We start from the raw sequence: 24,567 nt of genomic DNA, 5'->3' as shown, positions 1-24,567 counted from the left end.
AGGTTGTGAGGTCCTCACAACCTCTGAGGATGCCTGCCATAGATGAGCCATAGACCTCACAAGATGCAGGAGAAACATCAGGAGAGAATGCTTCTGGAACATGGCCATGCAGCCCAGAAAACACACAACAAACCAATATAGCTATAGCTTGACGATAATAATATACCTAGCGAAAAGGGCCAATGCAATTCTAGGCTGCATCAGTAAGGATTGAGTGTCCAGATACTCTGTAGACGAGGATACAGTGGAGCCATTGATTCGAATGGCACCGGAATATGAGGACAAATGGAGCCATGGATTTGAATGGCACCGGAATATGAGGACAGTCTCAATTCTTGGAGGTTTTTAAGCAGAGGCTGGATGGCCATCTGTCCGGAGGGATCAAACGGTGTCGTTTGTGGTAGAAGGGGGTTGGACTGGATGGCCTTTGGGGGCCTCTCCCATCAGGGACATTTCTTTCAGTCTTCCGAGCATTTGTTTATTCGTCGCCGTCTCTGCAAATGATAGCCAGTCGGAACAACAACAACGTTCTCTCTCTCTCTATCTATCTATCTCTCCTTCTTTTATTTCTCTCTCCTTTCTTCCGGCCGCGACTTCAGTTGTAGATTCCCATGAGCTGATTCAATTATAATAAAATATACAAGATCGATCGATTGTAATGGGATCTTTGTCGGGGCCGTGTCCTCTGTTTTTGGTGAGACACTCTGTCACTACGTTTGAAAACAGGGCGGTTGGATCGAATGTCCCATGACTGACAGGTCGGAAAGTACACATAGCTACAAAGGATAGACTGGATGGCCTTTGGGGTCCCTTCTAATCCATCTCAGTCTTGCTTTTTTGAAGGAAAATTAGAGTCCCGGCCAAGAATGTTCCCGCAGAGCCTGGACCTTCAGAAGGATGATGACCTCAGAGAAGAGGCAGCCGGTCCCTTTGGCGGACAGTGACTCACGGCCGGAGCAAGAGAGATCCCGCTCTCCGCTTCCCAAAAACACCAAGGATAGTCCCTCTGGTGCCCCGCTCTCTCCTCCTCTTTCCCCTCGCTCGGTCTGTGCCACGTTCTGCTTGGCACCTCCCAAAAGGTCTTTCAATCCTTGGAGGTGAACTGGTCTGCTCTGGACTGACATTTGGGCGAGCTCATGGGAGTCTCTTAGGCTGTCCTTCAACAGAGGTTGGGGGGGCATCTTTCGGGAGTGCTTTAAGTATAGGGCAGAATGGGGCTGGACTGGATGATCCTCAGGGAACCCTTCCAGCTCCATAATTCTATGCAATGGTCCCAACAATGGGTGGGATTTGGTGGTCTCTTCCTGCCTGGCGGAATGGGGCTGGACTAGATAACCCTCGGGGGTCCCTTCCATTTCTGTAATTCTCTGCAATGGTCCCAACAATGGGAGAGATTTGGTGGTCTCTTCTCATTTGTATACAATAGTCCCACGATGGCCATCTTTCAGGAATGATTTAGGTGTAGAGCATAATGAGACTGGACTAGATGACTCCCGGGGGTCCCTTCCAGCTCTGTAATTCTCTGCAATAGTTCCAACAATGGGAGGGATTTGGTGGTCTCTTCTTGCCCGGCAGAATAGGGGTGGACTGGATGACCCTCAGGGAACCCTTCCAGCTTTGTAATTCTATGCAATGGTCCCAGCAATGGGAGAGATTTGGTGGTCTCATTTGTATACAATGGTCCCACGATGGCCATCTTTCAGGGGTGCTTTAGGTGTAGAGTATAATGAGACTGGACTAGATGACTCCCGGGGGTCCCTTCCAGCTCTGGAATTCTCTGCAATAGTTCCAACAATGGGAGGGATTTGGTGGTCTCTTCCTGCCTGGCGGAATGGGGCTGGACTGGATGACCCTCGAGGGTCCCTTCCAGCTCTGGAATTCTATGCAATGGTTCCAACAGTGGGAGGGATCTGGTGGTCTCTTCTTCTTCGGCAGAATGAGGCTGGATTGGATGACCCTCAGGGGTCCCCTCCAGGTCTGTAATCCTATGCAGTGGTCCCACAGTGGCCATCTTTTGGGAGGGCTTTAGTGGTCTCTTCACATTGTATGCAATGGTCCCATAATGACCATATTTCAAGAGTACTTAGAGCATAATGGGGCTGGACTGGATGACCCTTGGGGTCCCTTCCAGATCTGTAATTCTATGCAATTGTCCCCACAATGGCCATCTTTGGGAATGAGGTGGGACTAGATGACCCTTGGGGATCCCTTCCAGATATGTAATTCTATGCAATGGTTCCAACAATGGGAGGGATTTGGTGGTCTCTTCCTGCCTGGCTGAATGGGGCTGGACTACATGCCCCTCGAGGGTCCCTTCCAGCTTTGGAATCCTATGCAATAGTCCAACAGTGGCCATCTTTTGGTCTCTTCTCATTGTATGCAATGGTCCCAACGCCAAGAGTGCTTTAGGTGTAGAGCATAATGGGGCTGGACTGGATGACCCTTGGGGGTCCCTTCCAAATATGTAATTCTATGCAATGGTCTCCACAATGGCCATCTTTGGGAGTGCTTTAGGTGTAGGCATTTTGAGGCTGGACTAGATGACCCTCAGGGGTTCCCTCCAGCTCTATAATTCTATGCAACGGTCCCAACAATTGGTGGGATTTGGTGGTCTCTTCCTGCCTAGCGGAATGGGGCTGGACTACATGACCCTCAAGGGTCCCTTCCAGCTCTGGAATCCCATGCAATGGTCCAATGGTGGTCATCTTTTGGAAGGCTTTAGTGGTCTCTTCTCATTGTATGCAATGATCCCACAATGACCATCCTTCGGGAGTACTTTAGGTGTAGAGCTGAATGGGGCTGGACTGGATGACCCTTGGGGGCCCCTTCCAGAGATGTAATTCTATGCAATGGTCCCACAATGGACATCTTTCGGGAGTGCTTTAGTTGTAGGGCTGAAACAGGCTGGGCTAGATGACCCTCAGGGTCCCTTCAGCTCTGTAATGCTATGCACAGTGGCCATCGTTTGGGAGTGCTTTCGTGGTCTCTTCTCATTGTATGCAATGGTCCCACAATGGCCATCTTTTGAGAGTGCTTTAGGTGTAGAGCTGAATCGGGCTGGACTGGATGACCCTTGGGAGTCCCTTCCAGCTCTGGAATTCTATGCAATGGTCCCAACAATGGCCATCTTTTGGGAAGGATTTGGTGGTCTCCTCTCATTGTATGCAGTGGCTGCACAATGGCCATCTTTTGGGAAGGATTTGGTGGTCTCCTCTCATTGTATGCAGTGGCTGCACATTGGCCATCTTTTGGGAAGGATTTGGTGGTCTCTTCTCATTGTATGCAGTGGCTGCACAATGGCCATCTTTTGGGAAGGATTTGGTGGTCTCTTCCCATTGTATGCAGTGGTTGCACATTGGCCATCTTTTGGGAAGGCTTTAGTGGTCTCTTCTCATTGTATGCAATGGTCGTCTTTTAGGGGAGCATAATGGGGGTGGACTGGATGACCCTTGGGGGACCCTTCCAGCTCTGTAATTCTAAGCAATGGTCCCAACAATGGCCATCTTTTGGGAAGGATTTGGTGGTCTCTTCCCATTGTATGCAATGATCCCACAACGTCCATCTTTTCAGAGCGCTTTGTTGTATGCAATGGTCCTGCAATGTCCATCTTTTCAGGATGGGGCTGGACTAGATGGCCCTCGGGGTCCCCGTTCCCGCTCCGTATGCCAGGGCCCGTCCCGCAGTCCAAAAAAGGCCTTTCCCTCCCGCTCCATTCCTGGGAGCGCCATTTCCATTAATAGACAAGGAGACATTCTTCTCCCAAAATAGCCCTTTGCCTCTGGATGAGAAGGGCCAGCTGGCCCGGCCGGACAAAGGAGCGTTGGCCATGTCGGAGCGCCAGGTGCCCTTCACCTTCCTCCGCAGCCCCAGCTGGGAGCCCTTCCGGGACTGGTACCGAGGCGGCCGCCTCTTCGACCAGGCCTTCGGGATGCCCATGGTCCCCGATGACTGGTATAGGTGGCCCGCCGGCAGCAGCAGCGGATGGCCGGGCTACGTCCGCCCCATGATCCAGAGCCCCGAGCCGGCCACTCCGGCCAGCGCTGGCCCTCCGGGGGCCCATCCGGCCTACAGCCGGGCCCTCAGCCGGCAGCTCAGCAGCGGCGTCTCCGAGATCCGGCAGACCCCCGAAGGGTGGAAGGTGGCCCTCGACGTCAACCACTTCGCCCCTGAGGAGCTCCTGGTCAAGACCAAGGACGGCGTGGTGGAGATCACCGGTAAGGATGGAAGGAAAGGGGCCCAGGAGGGCATCCAGCCCCACCCTCGGCCAAGGCAGTGATTGAATAGGGGGCTGGTGGGTCAGGGAGTCCTAGAGTTAGAAGGGGAGCCAAGGGCCCCCCAGTCCAACCTTCTGTATGTATGTATATGTGCCGATCTTCCCATCCATCCATCTTAGAATCCTGAAGTTGGAAGGGACTTCAAGGGTCATCCAGTCCAACTACCTGTATGTGTATATCTTCCCATCTATCTATCTTCCCATGTATCTATCACCCTATCTACCTACCCACCCATCCCTCTATCCCTCTATCCCTCTATCCCTCTATCCCTCTATCTATCTATCTATCTATCTATCTATCTATCTCTATCTATCCATCCATCCATTCATCCATCCATCCATCCATCCATCCATCCATCCATCCATCCATCCATCGCTCTATCTATCTATTGGTCTATCTATTGATCCATTGATCCATTGATCCATCAATACATCAATCCATCCACCATCTATCTATCTATCTATCTATCTATCTCTATCTATCCATCCATCCATTCATCCATCCATCCATCCATCCATCCATCCATCGCTCTATCTATCTATTGGTCTATCTATTGATCCATTGATCCATTGATCCATCAATACATCAATCCATCCACCATCTATCTATCTATCTATCTATCTATCTATCTATCTATCTATCTATCAATCAATCAAAGAATCCTAGTTGGAAGGAACCCCAAGGGCCATCCAGTCCAACTTTGTATGTGTATGTTTGTATCTTCGCATGTATCTATCATCCTATCTATCTACTTATCTATCTACCTACCCACTGACCCACCCAACCACTTTATCTATCCCTCTGTCTATCCCTCTATCCATCCATCCATTCATCCATCTATCTAGCCATCCATCCATCCATCCATCCATCCACCTACCTACGTACCCACTGACCCACCTGCCACTTATCTATTTATCTGTCTATCCATCCACCCATCCATCATAAAATCGTGACGTTGGAAGAGACTCCAAGGGCCATCCAGTCCAACCTTCTGCATCTAGATATCTTTCTATCCATCCACCTAGCTACTAACCTATCTATCCAACCCTCTGTATGTACGTATACATCTATCTATCTATCTATCTATCTAGCCATCCATCTATCATAGAATCCAACTAGAGTCCAACTACTTGTATGTGTATATCTTCCCATCTATCTTCTTATGTATCTATCATCCTATCTACCTACTCACCCATCCCTCTATCTATCTGTCTGTCTATCCCTCCATCCATCCATCTATCTATCTATCTGTCTGTCTGTCTGTCTGTCCGTCTATCCATCTATCCATCCATCCATTCATCTATCTGTTTATCCCTCTATCTGTCTATCTGTCCGTCCATCCGTCCATCCATCCATCCATCCCTCTGTCTATCTATCTATCTATCTATCTATCTATCTATCTATGTCTATTTATCTATCTATGAGAGAGGCAAACTGACACATACATACATACAGGGAATTGGATGGGATGGCCCTTAGGGTCTCTTCCAATGCTGGGATGGATGGATGGATGGATGGATGGATAGATAGATAGATAGATAGATAGATAGATAGATAGATAGGGTAGTCTTTGGGGTCTTTTCAAACATTAGGTTTTGATTGATTGATTGATAAATTATGTTTAATAGTAATACTAGTATAGATTTATTTGCATCCTGTTTTTACTATGTTTTATATTATTTTATTTTGTAGTATTATAAATTATTGTTACTTTACATTATAATTGCTTTATACGATTGCGATTGCATTAATACAGTCACAATATAACAACAATAAACTAAAGCAACAATAATATAAAAATATATAATAATATAATGTTATATTATAAAATAATATATATTAAAATAATATGTAATAAGCCAATAATAAAATGTAAGAATAGGTCTGTGTCCAAATGTGGGGTTTGTTTACGTTCTCTCCTTCCGTCTCTTTCAGGAAAACACGAAGAACGACAAGATGAGCATGGATTTATTTCCAGGTGTTTCACCAGGAAATACACGTAAGTTGCTGGGCGGGTTTCTGGTCAGTTCCTTCCCAATGGAGGGACCCGTTTCCTTTGATCCTTTTACCTGGGGAGTTGAAACAACAACAGGTCCCATCATCCCCAGACAGTGCAGAAGGAGGCCCATCCTGAGCCCTGCAATGCCTTAATGGCATGTCTCTTTGCTGCCATCCAGTGGCCAACTCGGGAATTGCACCCTTTTAGTGCAGCCTAGCAGTAGAGGGCTCCTGCTGAGTCCACTTTGTCGCCATCCTGTGGCCAGATGGAAAATGGCACCTTTTGTTATATTTTCTCCAAATAGGGAAATAGGGAGGAAACTCAGTTCTTGTGGGTTTTTTCGGGCTATATGGCCATGTTCTAGAGGCATTTCTCCTGACGTTTCGCCTGCATCTATGGCAAGCATCCTCAACTGCTGTGCTCTCCCTCCCTCTTGGTCTTTCCTTCCTTCTTCTGTCCCTCCCCTCTCCTTCTTCCATCCCTTCCTTCCTTCTTTTCCTCTGTCCATCGTTCCTTCCTCTCTTACTTCCCTTCCTTCTTCTATCCCTTTCCTTTTCCTTCCATCCATCCATCCTTTCCTTCCTTCCTTCCTTCCTTCCTTCCTTCCTTCCTTCTTCCATCCTTCTTCCCTCTTATCTTCCCTCCCATCTTTCCTTTCTTCCATCCTTCCTTCCTTTCTTCCATCCATCCATCCTCCCTCCCCTCTTCCTTCCTTCTTCTTTCCATCCATCCATCCTTCCTCCTTCCTTTCTTCCGTCCATCCTTCCCCCTTCCTTCCTTCCTTGCTTCCATCCATCCATCATTCCTACCTTCCTCCTTTCCATTCAACCTTCCCTTCCTTCTTTCCTTCCTCCTTCATTTCTTCCATCCATCCTTCCTCCTTCCTTTCTTCCGTCCATCCTTCCCCCTTCCTTCCTTCCTTGCTTCCATCCATCCATCATTCCTACCTTCCTCCTTTCCATTCAACCTTCCCTTCCTTCTTTCCTTCCTCCTTCATTTCTTCCATCCATCCTTCCTCCTTCCTTTCTTCCGTCCATCCTTCCCCCTTCCTTCCTTCCTTCCTTCCTTGCTTCCATCCATCCATCATTCCTACCTTCCTCCTTTCCATTCAACCTTCCCTTCCTTCTTTCCTTCCTCCTTCATTTCTTCCATCCATCCTTCCTCCTTCCTTTCTTCCGTCCATCCTTCCCCCTTCCTTCCTTCCTTCCTTGCTTCCATCCATCCATCATTCCTACCTTCCTCCTTTCCATTCAACCTTCCCTTCCTTCTTTCCTTCCTCCTTCATTTCTTCCATCCATCCTTCCTTTTTCCTTCCTTTTTTCCATCCATGCTTTCCTTCCTTTCTTGTCCATCCTTCTTCCTTTCTTCCATCCATCCATTCTTCCTCCTTCCTTCCACCCTTCTTCCTTCCTCCTTCTTTTATTCCTTCCCCCTTCGTTCTTCCATCCATCCTTCTTCCTTTCTTCCTCCTCCTTTTATTCCATCCTTCCTTCCTTCCTTCTTTCCATCCATCCTTCTCTTCCTTCTTTCCTTCCCCCTTCCTTTCTTCCATCCATCCTTCTTCCTTTCTTCCATCCATCCATTCTTCCTCCTTCCTTCCACCCTTCTTCCTTCCTTCCTCCCTTTCTTCTATCTATCCTTTCTTCCATCCATCCTTCCTCCCATCCATCCTTCTCCTTCTTTCTTTCTTTCTTTCTTTCTTTCTTTCTTTCTTTCTTTCTTTCTTTCTTTCTCCCTCCCTCCCTCCCTCCCTCCCTCCCTCCCTCCCTCCCTCCCTCCCTCCCTCCCTCCCTCCCTCCCTCCCTCCCTCCCTCCCTCCCTCCCTCCCTCCCTCCCTCCCTTCTTTTCTTTTCTTTTCTTTTCTTTTCTTTCCTCCCTTCCTCCTTCCTTCCTTCCTTCCTTCCTTCCTTCCTCCTTTCTTTCCCTTCCGATTCCCTTTCCTTCCTCAGGCTCCCCCCGGGCGTGGACCCCTCGGCGGTCCGCTCTTCCCTGTCCCCGGAGGGCCTTCTGACGGTGGAGGCGCCGCTGCCCAAGCCAGCCTTGCAGTCTGCGGAGATCAAGATCCCGGTCACCTTCGAGGCCCACGCCCAGATCCCCAGGCCAGAGGTCAAGAAGCCCGAGGAAGGGGCCGCCAAATGAGCCCCAAACATCTTGCTTCGCCCTTTTTTCTAAAATCGAGATTTGATGCGCATCAATAAATTCCTTCCAAACCTGCTTATGATTGAATATTTGGGTTGTTTTCCTGCCTAGAGTTGGTTGGAAGGCGCTCCAAAGGCCATCCAGTCCAACGCCCTGCGTCTCTGTGTCTACCTGTGTCGCTGTGCATAGCTATATGTGTATCTCTCTCTGAATCATGACCTCTGCCAGGGCATGACCCAGCGGCCTGCTTGCATAACATGTGCTGTGAGGACGAATGGAGAGGTGTGTGCCCATGCGCCTGACTGCCTCCTCCTCCATCCATATCTCTCCTCATTCAGTTCTTCCAAGCCTTAGCAACAGAGGAGTGATTTGGCAGCTTGCGCTCGCCTTGACTCATTGGCTGCTGCACCACCGCTGCTGTGGCGCCCATTGGCCAGCCAGGCCCAGGGTGAGTGTGCCAGAGCGTGTGCAAGGCGCGCCTGCCTGACTGCCTGCCTGTGTGTGCCAGGACAAAAGGGGGTGGAGTGCGGTTTGTGAGGGAGGCATGCGCCACCGCAGCCCCCTTATGACCATGTCGCACATGCCACAGCCCTGGGAAGGTCAAGGCCTCCTCTCCAGTGGGGCCTCCTCACACCCCATTGGATGCATTAGCACATCCTTATTGTCCCTTGGAACCAGGGGAGCGCAGAGATGGAAGGGGTCCCAAGGGACAGCCACACCAACCTTGTTTACATTGTGCATGAACCCATAGGGATAGAGAGATCTATCTTTGACACAGGAGCATGAAGTTAGAAGGGATCCCAAGGAGTATCTATCTATCATCGAATCCTGACGTTGGAGGGACCCCAAGGGCCATCTAGTCCAACCTATCATCAATCTATCAGTCTGTCTATCTACTACCATAGAATCCTGACTTTGGAAGGACCCCAAGGGCCATCTAGTCCAACCTATCATCTCTATCTATCTATCTATCTATCTATCTATCTATCTATCATTGAATCCTGATGTTGGAAGGACCCCAAAGGCCAACCAGTCCAACCTATCATCTGTCTGTCTGTCTATCTACTACCATAGAATCCTGACGTTGGAAGGACCCTAAGGGCCATCTAGTCCAACCTATCTATCTATCTATCTATCTATCTATTTATCTATCAATCATTGAATCCTGAAGCTGGAAGGGCCCCAAGGGCCATCTAGTCCAACCTATCATCTCTATCTATCCATCTGTCCATCTGTCCATCTGTCCATCTGTCCATCTGTCCGTCTATCTATCTATCTATCTATCTATCTATCTATCTATCTATCATTGAATCCTGAAGCTGGAAGGGCTCCAAGGGCCATCTAGTCCAACCTATTATCTATCTGTCTGTCTGTCTGTCTGTCTACTATCATTGAATCCTGATGTTGAAAAGACTCCAAGGGCCATCTAGTCCAACCTATCATCCATCCTTCCATCCATCTATCTTCGAATCCTGACATTAGAAGGACCCTAAGGGCCATCTAGTCCAACCTATCATTATCTATCATCGAATCCTGACATTGGAAGGACCCCAAGGGCCATCTAGTCCAACCTATCATCTATCTGTCTGTCTGTCTGTCTGTCTACTACCATAGAATCCTGACGTCGGAAGGACCCAAGGGCCATCTAGTCCAACCTATCATCTGTCTGTCTAATATGTCTGTCTGTCTATCTATCTACTATCATCAAATCCTGATGTTGGAAGGACCCCTAGGGCCATATAGTCCAACCTGTTATCTATCTATCTATCTGTCTGTCTATCTACTATCATAGAATCCTGATGTTGGAAGGACCTCAAGGGCCATCTAGTTCAACCTATTATCTATCTATCTATCTATTATAGAATCCTGATGTTGGAAGGACCCCAAGGGCTATCTAGTCCAACGTATCAACTATCTGTCTGTCTGTCTAATATGTCTGTCTATCTACTATCATAGAATCCTGATGTTGGAAAGACCCTAAAGGCCATCTAGTCCAAACTATTATCTATCTGTCTGTCTGTCTATCTATCTCTCTATCTATCATAGAATCCTGATGTTGGAAGAACCACAAGGGCCATCTAGTTCAACCTATTATCTGTCTGTCTGTCTGTCTGTCTACTATCATAGAATCCTGATGTTGGAAGGACCCCAAAGGCCATCAACCTATCATCCATCCATCTATCTATCTATCTGTCTATGTATCTATCTATCATAGGATCCTGACATTGGGCGGACCCCAAGGGCCATCTAGTCCAACTTATCATCTATCTTTCTGTCTGTCTGTCCGTCTAATATGTCTGTCTGTCTATGTACTATCATCGAATCCTGATGTTGGAAGGACCCCAAGGGCCATCTAGTCCAACCTATTGTCATCTATCTATCTATCTATCTATCTATCTATCTATCTATCTATCTATCTATCTATCATAGAATCCTGACATTGGGCAGACCCCAAGCGCTATCTAGTCCAACGTATCATCTATCTATCTGTCTGTCTGTCTAATATGTCTGTCTGTCTATCTTCCATAATAGAATCCTGATGTTGGAAAGACCCCAAGGGCCATCTAGTCCAACCTATTATCTATCTATCGATCGATTTTTCTATTTGTCTAATATATGTCTGTCTGTCTATCTATCTTCCATCATAGAATCCTGATGTTGGAAGGACCCCAAGGGCCAACCCCTCAATCTTCCTATCAGACAGAATAGGGTAGACAGATAGATATATTAGATAGATGGACAGATATATTAGATAAAGATAGATAGATAGGAAGTTGGGATCCTAAGGACCATCCAGTCCAATCCCTCTATCTACCGATCATATATCCTCTATCTGTCTAATATATCTATCTATCTGTCTGTCTATCATCTATCGTAGAATCCTGAAATTGGAAGGACCCCAAGGGCCATCTAGTCCAACCTCTTGTATGATATTTATATATCGATATCAATATCGATCTTTAACATAGAATTTTGGAGGTGGGAGGGACCCCAAGGGCCATCCAGTCTAACCCTCTTTGTGTATGCATCTATATCTAAATTCATTTATTTTTTTGGTCGTGTCAGAAGTCACTTCTGGTGTGAGAGAATTGGCCGTCTGCAAGGACATTGCCCAGTGGGAGGTTTCTCTCATGTCCCCGCATGAGGAGCTGGAGCTGATAGAGGGAGCTCATCCTCCTCTCCCCGGATTCGAACCTGCGACCTGTCGGTCTTCAGTCCTGCCAGCACAGGGGTTTAACCCACTGGGCCACCGGGGGCTCCTATATCTAAATTTATATTGTTATTATAATTATCTCTTCGAATCCTAGTTGTAATGGACCTCAAGAATCCTAAAATAGGTAGGGACCCCAAGCACCATCTAATCTGACCACTTGCATGTATATTTGTATCTGTCTGTCTGTCTATCTTATCTGTCAATCAAAGAATTCAAGAGCTGGAAGGGACCCCCAAAGGCCATCAAGTATTATGATGATGAGTTGAGAGGCTGCAATGTCGGCATCATCCATAAGATGGCAGCCAAGACACGTGCAAAGTGGGCACCGCGGTCTGGAGGGGGCCAAGGGCGCATGCGCAGCCTTTCTGCATTGCAGGGGGGAGGATTCAGTTATATTATTTTGGGGGGCGAGAAAAAGTGGATCACACTGCCTCTTAGGACAGGAGATCCGAAGAAAGCACATTCTCCGACCTCAAGTATTGATTGTTTTGAATGGCATTGTGTGCACTTGGGCAAATCACTCTCAGCCTCAGAAGAACCCAATCTGTCAATCAAACTTTGCATGGCTCTTGTTTGTGTGCCTTCGACTCATTTGGGACTTATGGTGATCCCATCAAGGAATGGTACACCAGGAAAACCACTGAACCACTCAACCATTGAAATGGCCTTTAGGGTCCCTCCCAATGACGCGAGTCTAATAATAGCAGTAGTAGTAGTAGTAGTAGTAATAGAAAGTTAATGTTTGTTAGCTGTTTAGAGTCCTGGAAGAAGAGGAGATTAGTTATTCTGTTTTCCCGCCTGGCAGCAAAGGGTTGGAATAGATGGCCTTTAGGGTCCCTCACAACCCTGAAAAAAGAGGAGGAGGAGAAGGAGGAGGAGGAGGAGGAAGAGCAGGAAGAGGAAGAAGGAAGAGGAAGACGAGGAGGAAGAGCAGGAGGAGGAAGAAAAGGAAGATAAGGAGGAGAAGGACGAGGAGGAAAAGCAGGAGGAGGAGGAAGACAAGGAAGAAGAGAAGAAGGAGGATGAGGAGGAAGAAGAGCAAGAAGAGGAAGAGGAGGAGGAAGGAAGAGAAGGACGAAGAGGAAGAGCAGGAGGAAGAGGAAGAAAAGAAGGAAGATAAGGAGGAGAAGGACGAGGAGGAAGAGCAGGAGGAAGAGCAAGAGCAGGAGGAGAAGGAAGAGAAGGAAGAGGAAGAAAAGAAGGAAGAGGAGGAGGAGGAAGAGGGGGAGGAGGAAGAGAAGAATGAAGAGAAACAGAAGGAAGAGGAGGAAGAGAAGAACAGGAGTAGGAGAAAGAGCAGGAGGAGGAGGAGGAAGAGCAGGAGGAGGAATAGGAAGAAGAGGCAGAAGAGCAGGAGCAGGAAGAGGAGGAGGGAGAAGAAGAAGAAGAGGAGGAGAAGAAGAGAAGTAAGACCAAGAGGAGGAGGAGGAAGAGAAGGAGAAGGACGAGGAGGAAGGGCAGGAGGAAGAGGAAGAGCGGGAGGAGGAGGAAGAGGAAGAAAAGAAGGAAGATAAGGAGGAGAAGGATGAAGAGGAAGAGTAGGAGGAAAAGCAAGAGCAGGAGGAGGAGGAAGAGTAGGAGGAGAAGGAAGAGGAAGAAAAGAAGGAAGAGGAGGAAGAAGAAGAAGAGGGGGAGGAGGAAGAGCAGGAGGAGGAAGAAGAAGAAGAGAAGGAAGAGAAGAAGGAAGAGCAAGAGGAACAGGAGGAAGAGGAGCAAGAGAAGAATAGGAGGAGAAAGAGCAAGTTGAGGAGGAAGAGCAGGAGGAGGAATAGGAAGAAGAGGAGGAGGAGGAGGAGGAAGAAGAAGAGAAGGAAGACCAAGAGAAACAGGAGGAAGAGGAGGAAGGAGAAAGAGCAGGAGGAAGAAGAGGGGGATGAGGAAGAGGAGGAAGAGGAAGAGCAGGAAGAGAAGAAGGAAGAGTAGGAGAAGAAGGAAGAAGAGAAGGAAGAGCAAGAGGAACAGGAGGAAGAGAAGAACAGGAGGAGGAGAAAGAGCAGGGGGAGGAATAGGAAGAAAAGGAGGAGGAGGAGGAGGAAGAAGAAGAGAAGGAAGACCAAGAGGAACAGGAGGAAAAGGAGGAAGAGAAGGAAGAGCAGGAGGATGAGAAGGAGGAGAAGAAGGAGGAGGAGGGAGGAAGAAGATGCCAAGGAGAAAGAGGAGGGTGGTAAGTCTATCTTCTCGCCTGGCAGCACGGGGTTGGACTGGATGGCCTTTGGGGTCCCTCCCGATCCTGGGATTCACTCCCTTAGCTTTCTCCAACTACAAACGCCTTTTCCCGCTTGGCCTTCTTCCCGGCTCTGGTGATGCGCACTTATGGGGTCCCCGTCTCCTCCGCCGCTCATGCTTCAGTTTGAGTCACCATGACTGTTACCAGTCAGGCGGAGACAGTATTCATCATTGCCTCCCATTCAAGAGCCGGGTCTTCGGGACTGACGAATCCTTGCCTTCTCCGGGGCGTTTTGACTCCCGACTCCTGGCTTAGAAAGGATGGGAAATACAACCGTTACGAGTCGTGCCCGGGTCGGAAACGCGAACGAGTAGGTTTCCCATCATCCCCAGCAAAAGAAGAACGAGTCCGGAGACAAGACCAGCGGTGAAGCCGCAGCACTGACATCAGATCTGTTTAAGTTTATTGGCTTCAATGTACGACGGCTACATAATGACTCACATTCATGATATTCCATCACTGAGGAAAACTGCTAAGAATGGTCCGTGTGTGAAATCATCCCTTACAGAAACACGGAGTCGGGAAAAAGAAAAGGAAAAAAGGAAAGGAAAAGTAATCGTAACCACTGATTCGACCTTAAAAAGAGTTCACTGCATCATAAACGTGACAGAAAAAGCACAAACAAAGGCTTCCTTCGTTTTTCTCCTACACTGTAATAGTTATAATTTCACCATGACGCACACCAGACATTAAGATTCGGCTAACACTGGTGTTTTCGTTTGCTTTCGGACTTTTTTTTTTTCCTCGTAACTTCCGAGACTAAAAAAAAAAAAGAGAGAACGAATTCGCATAGAATCGCATGTCACTATAGCAACATCTAGATCGGTTTCGTTACGGTCACTATTTGGGAGAGCAAACTTTATTTTTTTTAATTTTGCCCCCCAAAATTAAAAGAAAAAAAATTAAAATAATTCAAAATAAATTAAAAAAAAACTTTTTTAAAAAAAATCGCTGAAGACTATTTTGTCATAGGAATACATAACACCTACAGTATAAGTTAATAAATTTCAAGCTACTCTTATAGAAATACGACACCAGCATGCACAATATTGTATCAATAGAGTAATGGAGCAGTTAATTCATTTCACTGGAGAGACGGCTATCATAGGCAAGTGCATTTCTCGAACGAAAGAAAGAAAAACGAGAGGAAAAATATCGGAACCATTCAAGCTGCTCACAAATCCCCCGAAACCCTCCCTCCGAATTGAGCCCTCTTGTGCGGTCTTGTCCCCCCTTTTGCGCGTATAGTTTTCCTAAAGCAGCCAGAGCTAAAAGCGAGGGGTATATGAGAAGAAAAGACATATATATATATCGGTTTCTATATATATGTGTGTGTGTGTGTTTTGTGTAGGTGAAGGGGTTTCGTAATTCCAGTAAAGCACTTCCAAACCAAAACAAAGCCACGGCTCATGCGACACGACGACGACAACGACGGCAAACGGAAAGAGAAGCGGGAAGATGTCCCTCCGGTTCCCCGACGTTTCGGGGCTCCGTCGTCCCAAATCTTTGCAAGCCTCTCCTAGTCTTCCTCGGATCGGATCGGACGCAAAAAAACCCACCGGACGCAAAAATCTATCCGACGCAAACCGCCGCGCGGCAACAAAGCATGAGCGAGTGGCAGGTTTCTAAAGGAACGGTGTCCGCACCGACGCCGCGTTTACGAGCGTTTTGTTGGCCCCTCGGAAAAAAACAAAACAAAAAAAGGACCCTTCTCGCAACGATCGAATGCGACGCAAAGACACGAACCACGAAAGTGACGTTCTCCCACTTTCGGCGAGGAAAAACGACAACGTGAAAATGACTAAAATTTCCAAGAATCATCCTTTCCTAGAAAATTTACGCTATTTTTTTTTAATAATTTGAGACGTAATTTTTTATAATTTGAGACGTAATTTTTTATAATTTGAGACGTAATTTTTTTAAATTTGAGACGTAATTTTTTAGTATTTGAGACGTAATTCGTTTATAATTCGTTCGGGGGAAGAGATTCGGTTTTGGTGCTCAAGTTCCGGAGCGCCTACAATTTCGTTCCAAATTTACTCTGCATTTTGGACAAGTTCGTCAACAACATGTGTTTGCATGCAGCAAAGACGTAGAAGGAAAAAAGCATTCGGTTTCGGTGCTCAAGTTCCGGAGCGCCTACAATTTCGTTCCAAATTTACTCTGCATTTTGGACAAGGTTGTCAACAACACGTGTTTGCATGCTGCAAAGACATAGAAGGAAAAAGGGCATCTCCTAAGTAATCGTGCCATCCGCCAACGCTGCGTTTACGAGCACTTTGTTGGCCCCTCAAAAAGAACAAAAAAGGGACCCTCCTCATTGCGATCGAATGCGATGCAAAGACACGAGCCGCAAAAGTGAGGATTCTCCCACTTTTGACAAGGAAAAACTTCAACGTGAAAATGACTAAAATTTCCAAGAATCATCCTTTCCTAGAAAATTTACCCTTTTCTTTTTTCTAATTTGAGACGGAAGCTTTGTTCAGGAAAAGAGATTCGGTTTCGGTGCTCAAGTTCCGGAGTGCCTACAATTTCGTTCCAAATTTACTCTGCATTTTAGACAAGGTTGTCAACAACACGTGTTTGCATGCAGCAAAGACAGAGAAGGAAAAAAACATTCGGTTTCAGTGCTCAAGTTCCGGAGTGCCTACAATTTCGTTCCAAATTTGCTCCGCATTTTCACCAAGGTCATCATCGGCAATGCGTGTTTGCATGCAGCAAAGACATGAAAGGAAAAAAGGTATCTTCTAAGTGAACTTGCCACCCAGCAGAAAATCTTAGACACAGCACGAAGGAGAGGTTGCAACCCCCCTTTTTAGAGAAAGGAATCAAGAATGAATTTAGGGGCTGTCACAGGAGACGCCCAGAAATGGCATCAGTCCACTGGCTTCCCCTTGGAATATTTCAAATTTTAATTACTTTCATTCTCACTATCCTTTCCTCTTGTTGATTCTTGGAAACTTCTATACAGCCGCTCGCCAAGCACCAATGAAAATGGCTACGAATCGGAACGAGGAAATTAAAGATGGCGGACTAAAGGAGAGCAAAGCGAGTTAGGGAAAAAGAAAACAAAAGAAGAAGCAAAGCAAGTTCACACTCGATGGCTTGATGTCAAATATGGCTGTCGCGTAGAAATACTGTAAACTGCGGTTGAGCGTTAATACTGCGAGCTATCTTAAGTATCTCAAGAAAGCTCCGAGACGCGGGTGTTTTGCGAGTTTTTCGCCTGTAAAAGCGACGCGATCGTCAGCAAGCGGCGCTCCAAAACTAAGGACCGGGAGAAGAGACACACAACTACTTAAACGTCACGATGGGTGAGGTTTATAAATAGGGGAAGAAAAGGAAACAAAGGAGAGATGGACCGAAAAAAGCTAACTGGAAACCACGGAACGGCAAACCAAAACGTGCAACGCAACGGCCAAAAACGAAAACGTTTAAAAAAAGAGGGCCATTCCATTCGAGTTAGTCATCGTCAACGCCTAGCGGTTAAGATAACTTAAAGACAGCTCCCCTGGTATTACTATTTAGTTGTCTACAGAACAGTCCATAATATGCCACTGCGAGGCTGCCGTTCCTTCCTTCCTTCCTTCCCTTCTTCCCTTCCCAAACACGCCCCAGCCGGCCTGACTTCCCACGAGTGGTGTTTTGGCAAAAGTGTCAAAGAGGCAATCCAAGACAGGTTTGTGGGGAGCCTCCCGGGAAGGTCGCCCCTCCTCTCCCCCTCCCCTCCCCACCCCTGACCCCCTCCCCCCAAAAAACTGGTGGGAAAAAAACATAAAGACTGCAGGAGTAGCATCGGCGTGCGGCTGCCAGTCCGTCCGAGGGCCCTAGTTGTTGCCTTCGCCGCCGTCGTCGTCCTGCTGGTCGCTCGTCCAGAGCGTTAGGTTGTCGCGCAGGAGCTGCATGATGAGGGTGGAGTCCTTGTAGGAGTCCTCGTTGAGGGTGTCCAGCTCGGCGATGGCGTCGTCGAAGGCCGTCTTGGCCAGGTGGCACGCCTGCTCCGGGGCGTTCTGGATCTCGTAGTAGAAAACAGAGTAGTTAAGGGCCAAGCCCAGCCGGATGGGGTGCGTGGGCTGCATGTGCTCCTTGCTGATCTCGTGGGCCTCGCTGTAGGCCTTCTCGGAGGACTCCACCACCGTCGCCCGCTTCTCCCCCGTGGCCACCTCCGCCAGGTAGCGGTAGTAGTCCCCTTTCATCTTCAGGTAGAAGACCTTGCTCTCGTACTGGGTCTCGCTGCAGTTCTTGATCAGGTAGTTGTCCAGCAGGCTCAGCACGTCCTGGCACACCGCCTCCAGCTCCTTCTCGATCTTCTCGCGGTAGGCCCGCACCATCTCGATCTTCTTCTCGTTGCCGTCGGCTGAGGTCTTCTGCTCGATGCTGCTGATCACGCGCCACGAGGAGCGCCGCGCCCCCACCACGTTCTTGTAGGCCACAGAGAGCAGGTTGCGCTCTTCGTTGGAGAGTGGCTCGTTCAGCTCCGTCACCTGCATTTCGGGGGTCAAAGGAAGGGGGGAGGAAAGGAGGAGGACACAAGACACCTGGTTAGACAATCCGCTCTTCACCGGCAGCCCTTCCCAGGTCTAAACACAACACAACTTTGTCAGTGTAGACAATTTGTGAATGGCTTTCACCCTATGGTCAAAACTATCTGAATGAGGAAGGATTGGAGAGGGCAGGGATATAGTAGGCAAAAACTATATGTGTCCTATGTATCCATGTAAATAATTATGTGGTACTTACTTTGAAAGTAGTTGATCTAATCCAAAAACGGCATAATAGAGGTCAAATTATGTTTCTGTCTGTCTGTCTGTCTGTCTATCTATCTATCTATCTATCTATCTATCTCTTAAGAGTTGGACTGGATGGTCCTTGGGGTCCCAACTCTCAGATTCTATCTATCTATGAATCTATCTATTGATCTATTTATCTATCATCTATCTATCTCCTGTCCATCTCTAGCTAATCTATCACCTGTCCATCTCTATCTACCTATTGATCGATCAATCTATTCATCTATTTATCTATCTCCTGTCCATCTCTATCTATCTATCTATCGATCGATCTATCTATCTATCTATCTAATCTATCTATCACCTGTCCATCTCTATCTATCTATCTATCTATCTATCTATCTATCGATCAATCTATCTATCTATCTATCTATCTATCTATCTATCTATCTATTCATCTATCTCCTGTCCATCTCTATCGATCTATCGATCTATCGATCTATCTATCTATTGATCTATCTAATCTTTCTATCACCTGTCCATCTCTATCTATCTATGGATCTATCAATCTATTCATCTATTTATCTATCTCCTGTACATCTCTATCTATCTATCTATCTATCGATCGATCGATCTATTGATCTATTTTTCTGTCTATCACCTGTCCATCTCTATCTATCAATCGATCTATTTATCTATCATCTATTCATCACCTACCTATCTCTATATATGTATATATGTATGCATTGATCTATTTATCTTTCATCTATCCATCACCTATCCATCACTTATCTATCACCTATCCATCTCTATCTGTTGATCAATTTATCTATCACCTATCCATCTCCATCTATCTATCTATCAATCCATCCATCTATCCATCCATCACCTGTTATCTCTATGTATCTGTGTACCTATCTAGCTATCTGTTGATCTATTTATATATCATCTATACATCACCTATCTATCGCTATGTATGTATGTATGTATGTATGTATGTATGTATGTATCTATCTATCTATCTATCTATCTATCCCTCTATCTATGTATCTATCTAGCTATCTATCCATCCCACCCTCGCTCCATCTATCTGTCTGTCTGTCCGTCTGTCTGTCTTTCTGTCTATCTATCTATCTATCTATCTATCCCCCCTCCCTCCCTCCCTCCCTCCCTCCATCTATCTATCTATCTCTTCTATCTATCCATCCATCCCACCCTTGCTCCATCTCTCTCTCTCTCTCCCTCTCTCTCTATCATCTATCACCTATCCATCTCTATGTATGTATCCTACCTACCTACCTACCTATTGATCTAGTTATCTATCATCTCTCTATCACCTATCAATTTCTATCTATGTATATATCTATGTACATGTATCTATGTATCTATCTAGCCATTGATCTATTTATCTATCACCTATCCATCTCTATCAATCAATCAATCAATCAATCTGTTGATCTATTTATTGAGATAAATACATATAGATAAGTAGATAGATAGAGAGAGAGAGAGAGAGAGAGAGACCCGGATGCTCTTTCATCCCAACAGGATGCAAATCCTAACTAACCGTAAACCCTAGTTGTGCAATTCTCCGAGACCTTGCAAGGAAGTTCCAGGCAGTGATCAGTATACAAAGCTAATAAGATGGCATGCGGGAACAGCGCGAAATGCATAGCCGCAGGCAGAGAAAGCACTGTGTGTCCCGTACAGCAAGCGCTGCTTGGGGAGAGACAACCAGCAAGACGGACACGTTCTCTGCAGAACGAGAAGCAACGCAATGCCTCTCTGATACCAAACAGAGAAACAGATGGCGAAAACAGAAGAGTGGCCTGCCTAAGGGAAGCATGATTGCTCCATTAATTAATGTTCAACATTTAGACAAATCGCCAGCCACTGCCAGAAGAGACAGAAAGTTTCATCTATGCTGACGATCGTGTCATCACCACTCAACCAGGGAGCTTTGAAATGGTTGAACAGAAGCTCTCCAAAGCTTTAGGTGGTCTTACTACCTATTACAGGGGAAACGAGGTGATGACTGGCACAACTTGGACTTCACAACAAGACACAGTGAAAACATCTGACTCACCCAACGTGGGCTTCACAACCAGATACAGTGAAGACATCAAACAGGCCCAACCTGGGGATCACAACCAGACACAATGAAGACATCTGATTGTCCCAACCTGGGCTTCACAACCAGACACAGTGAAGACATCTGACTGGCCCAACCTGGGCTTCACAACAAGACACAGTGAAGACATCTGATTGTGCCAACATGGGCTTCACAACCAGACACAGTGAAGACATCTGACTGCCCAACCTGGGCTTCACAACCAGACACAGTGAAGACATCTGACTGGCCCAACCTGGGCTTCACAACCAGACACAGTGAAGACGTCTGACTGGCACAACCTGGGCTTCACAACCAGACACAGTGAAGACATCTGACTGGCACAACCTGGGCTTCACAACCAGACACTGATAAGACATTTGACTGGCACAACCTGGACTTCACAACCAGACAAAGTGAAGACATCTGACAGGCACAACCTGGGCTTCACAACCAGACACAGTGAAGACATCTGACTGTCCCAACCTGGGCTTCACAACCAGACACAGTAAAGACTTTTGACTGTCCCAACCTGGGCTTCACAACCAGACACAGTGAAGACTTTTGACTGTCCCAACCTGGGCTTCACAACCAGATACAGTGAAGACTTCTGACTGTCCCAACCTGGCCTTCACAACCAGACACAGTGAAGACATCTGACTGTCCCAACATGGGCTTCACAACCAGACACAGTGAACACATCTGACTGGCACAACCTGGGCTTCACAACCAGACACAGTGAAGACGTCTGACTGGCACAACCTTGGCTTCACAACCAGACACAGTGAAGGCATCTGCCCTTACGCTTTGCTACTCTGCTGCTGAGCACGCATGCCAGTGTGGAACACATCTCACCACATTAAAACATGGATGTGGCTCTTAATGAGAAATGCTGCATTATCACAGGATGTCTTACGAATGACAATATCTGCAAGATATTCCTGGCAACTTGTTCCAGAGTCTTGCACCGACTATGCAAAAAAGGGCATAAGTTCCCTTCCAAAAGGGATTCGAAGCCCTGCCCAAAATAGGGCCAAAGCGTCCCAATTCCCCCAACACACCTCTCGAGTGCAAGTCGCACCAATAGAACATGAGTGGCTTTTGTACCTCAGCCTCCTGTGGGGGATCATATGAGTCCCGCATCTGCTCCTGCCCGTCTTTCCGAGTCTCCAAAAATGCCTCTGAGGTTCGCTCAATGCTATGGACAACCAGCCGCAGGGTAGGTTTGGGGTGGCTCTCATATTAGGGGACGGGATGTCAATCTTAGTGGGATTGACAGTCTAGAATCGCATTGGCCTTTTGAGCTGCTGCATCACACTCTTGACTCCTCTTCGGCTAAGAGTCCGACATCCCTTTCACATGGATTTCTTTTTCTCAAGCCAAGTGCCACTCGTGCTATCGCTCTGCATTTCACGCAGGCGTGTTGGGAATTCCCTTGGCTCTGCCTGTCCCAGGTTGAACCAAGTCGTAATTATAGCCCAAGACAACGCCTGCCAATCCTGTCTGCTCCTCACTCATCTCTGGATTCAAAGGATCTGTGACTGCTTCATAGTATCCGAGAGTTGGAAGGGACCCCAAGGGCCATCCAGTCCAACCCCCTGTACATATGGTTCAATCAATCAATAAATCAATCATATAATCCAAAAGCTGGAAGAGACTCCAAGGGCCATGCAGTCCAACCCTTGCATGTATGGTTCTATCAATCAATCAATCAATCAATCAATCATATAATCCAAAAGCTGGAAGGGATCCTAAGGACCATCCAGTCCAACCCCTGTATGTATGGTTCTATCAATCATTCAATCAAACAATCCAAAAGCTGGAAGGGACCCCAAGGGCCATCCAGTCCAACCCCTGTATGTATGGTTCTATCAATCAATCAATCAATCAATCAACCAACCAACCAAACAATCATACAATCTGAAAGCTGGAAGGGACCCCAAGGGCCATCCAGACCAATCTCTGTATGTATGGTTCTATCAATCAATCAATCAAACAAACAATCATACAATCCAAAAACTGGAAGGGATCCCAAGGGTCATCCCGTCAAACCTCTGTATGTATAGTTCAATCAATCAATCATACAATTCAAAAACTGGAAGGGACCCTAAGGACCATCCAGTCCAATCCCTTGCATGTATATATGTATCTATGAATCACAGAATCCTAACATTTGAAGGCACCCCAAAGGGCCATCCAGTCCAAACCCGGTAGGTAGGTAGGTAGGTAGGTTTGTGTCTGTCTATCAATCAATCAATCTTTTAAAACTTGTTTTTGTTTGTACATTGGTATATAAGGTTTGCATTATTTTGTCTAAATAAAAATTAATGGAAGGAGAGCACAAATTCACTCATTAGCAAAATAAGAAGTCACCCCAAAATCTGAAGAACGTCCGGGAACCCTTCTCATCCCGAAGGGAATGCAATGAAACCGAAATAGCCCAACAGGTATTATGTTGCTCTACACATGTTTGAAGAGATCCTCTTGAGTGTTTTAGGGTTATAGCTATACGTTCTGATTCTTTTACGACTCATGTTTATTTTTTTTACTAGCTTGGGGACCCGGAGTTGCCTGGGCTAGTTGAAGAAGTCAATTTTTTTAAAAAAATTACAAAATGCATAAGGTCGTGGGTGAACTACAACTCACATCATGCCAGGTTAACCCCCGTAACTCCATCAGTACATAGTCTGTCACATTGAGAAAGTTTGTTCTAGATATATCATCGGTGGGGTCCAGGGTGGACTCTCACTGTAGGGTGAACTACAACTCCCACTATGGTGAGTCAGCTCCCTCAAGCCCGTACAGTAGGTTCAGTTGGTCATGGGGATTGTGTGTGCCAAGTTTGGTCCTCGTCTATTGACGGTGGTGGTCACATTGTCTCCAGATGTAGGTGAACTACAACCCCCAGAAACGAAGGTGAGTTCAGTTGGTCATGGGGGTTCTGTGTGCCAAGTTTGGTCCCCGCCTATTGATGGTGGTGGTCACGTCGTCTCCAGATGTAGGTGAACTACAACCGCCAGAAACGAAGGTGGGTTCAGTTGGTCATGGGGGTTGTGTGCGCCAAGTTTGGTCCCCCTCTATTGACGGTGGTGGTTACGTTGTCTCCAGATGTATGTGAACTACAACCCCCCGAAATGAAGGTAGGTTCAGTTGGTCATGGGGGTTGTGTGTGCCAAGTTTGGTCCCTGTCTATTGACAGTGGTGGTCACGTTGTCTCCAGATGTAGGTGAATTACAACCCCCAGAAACAAAGGTGGGTTCAGTTGGTCATGGGGGTTGTGTGTGCCAAGTTTGGTCCCTGTCTATTGACAGTGGTGGTCACGTTGTCTCCAGATGTAGGTGAATTACAACCCCCAGAAACAAAGGTGGGTTCAGTTGGTCATGGGGGTTGTGTGTGCCAAGTTTGGTCCCTGTCTATTGACGGTGGTGGTCACGATGTCTCCAGATGTAGGTGAACTACAACCCCCTGAAATGAAGGTAGGTTCAGTTGGTCATGGGAGTTGTTTGTGCCAAGTTTGGTCCCCGTCTATTGTTGGTGGTGGTCACCTTGTCTCCAGATGTAGGTGAACTACAACTCCCAGAAATGAAGGTGGGTTCTGTTGGTCATGGGGGGTTCTGTATGCCAAGATTAATTCAGATCCATCGTTGGTGGGGGTCGGTTTTTCTGGTTGCATGTGAACTACAACTCCTACAAAACTACCCAAAGACCACCAGTATTCTTTGCTGTGGATCCATGGTTGGTGGGGTTCAAAGTGCTCTTTGATGGCAAGTGAACTATAAATCCCAGTACTTACAACTCCTATAAATCAAGATGAATTCCTCCCAAACTCTCCAGTATTTTTCGTTGGTCATGGGGGTGCTGTGTGCCAAGTGTG

General features: G+C 46.9%; 2 protein-coding genes across 2 annotated transcripts in view; one reads left to right on the top strand and one right to left on the bottom strand.

The window, feature by feature from the left end:
* The first annotated feature begins 3,801 nt into the window (after nt 1–3,801).
* HSPB1 (heat shock protein family B (small) member 1) lies at nt 3,802–8,487 on the top strand. The gene is made up of 3 exons (XM_060757721.2): nt 3,802–4,214; nt 6,210–6,273; nt 8,223–8,487. Exons 1-3 carry the CDS (start codon nt 3,827–3,829, stop codon nt 8,410–8,412), a joined length of 642 nt encoding a protein of 213 aa, XP_060613704.2. The 5' UTR covers nt 3,802–3,826; the 3' UTR covers nt 8,413–8,487.
* A 5,747-nt stretch (nt 8,488–14,234) lies between these two features.
* YWHAG (tyrosine 3-monooxygenase/tryptophan 5-monooxygenase activation protein gamma) overlaps nt 14,235–24,567 on the bottom strand; it is a 30,994-nt gene continuing 20,661 nt past the window's right edge. The window contains exon 2 of the mRNA XM_060756737.2: nt 14,235–18,337. Within this exon, the coding sequence (XP_060612720.1) occupies nt 17,681–18,337 (657 nt within the window). The 3' untranslated portion in view covers nt 14,235–17,680. The remainder of the gene's footprint in view (nt 18,338–24,567) is intronic.

The sequence above is a fragment of the Anolis sagrei genome, chromosome 11 (genome assembly GCF_037176765.1).
Source record: "Anolis sagrei isolate rAnoSag1 chromosome 11, rAnoSag1.mat, whole genome shotgun sequence".
Lineage (NCBI taxonomy): Eukaryota > Metazoa > Chordata > Lepidosauria > Squamata > Dactyloidae > Anolis > Anolis sagrei.
Note: the sequence above shows the minus strand (reverse complement) of the source record. Positions and strands in the feature narration are given on the sequence as shown.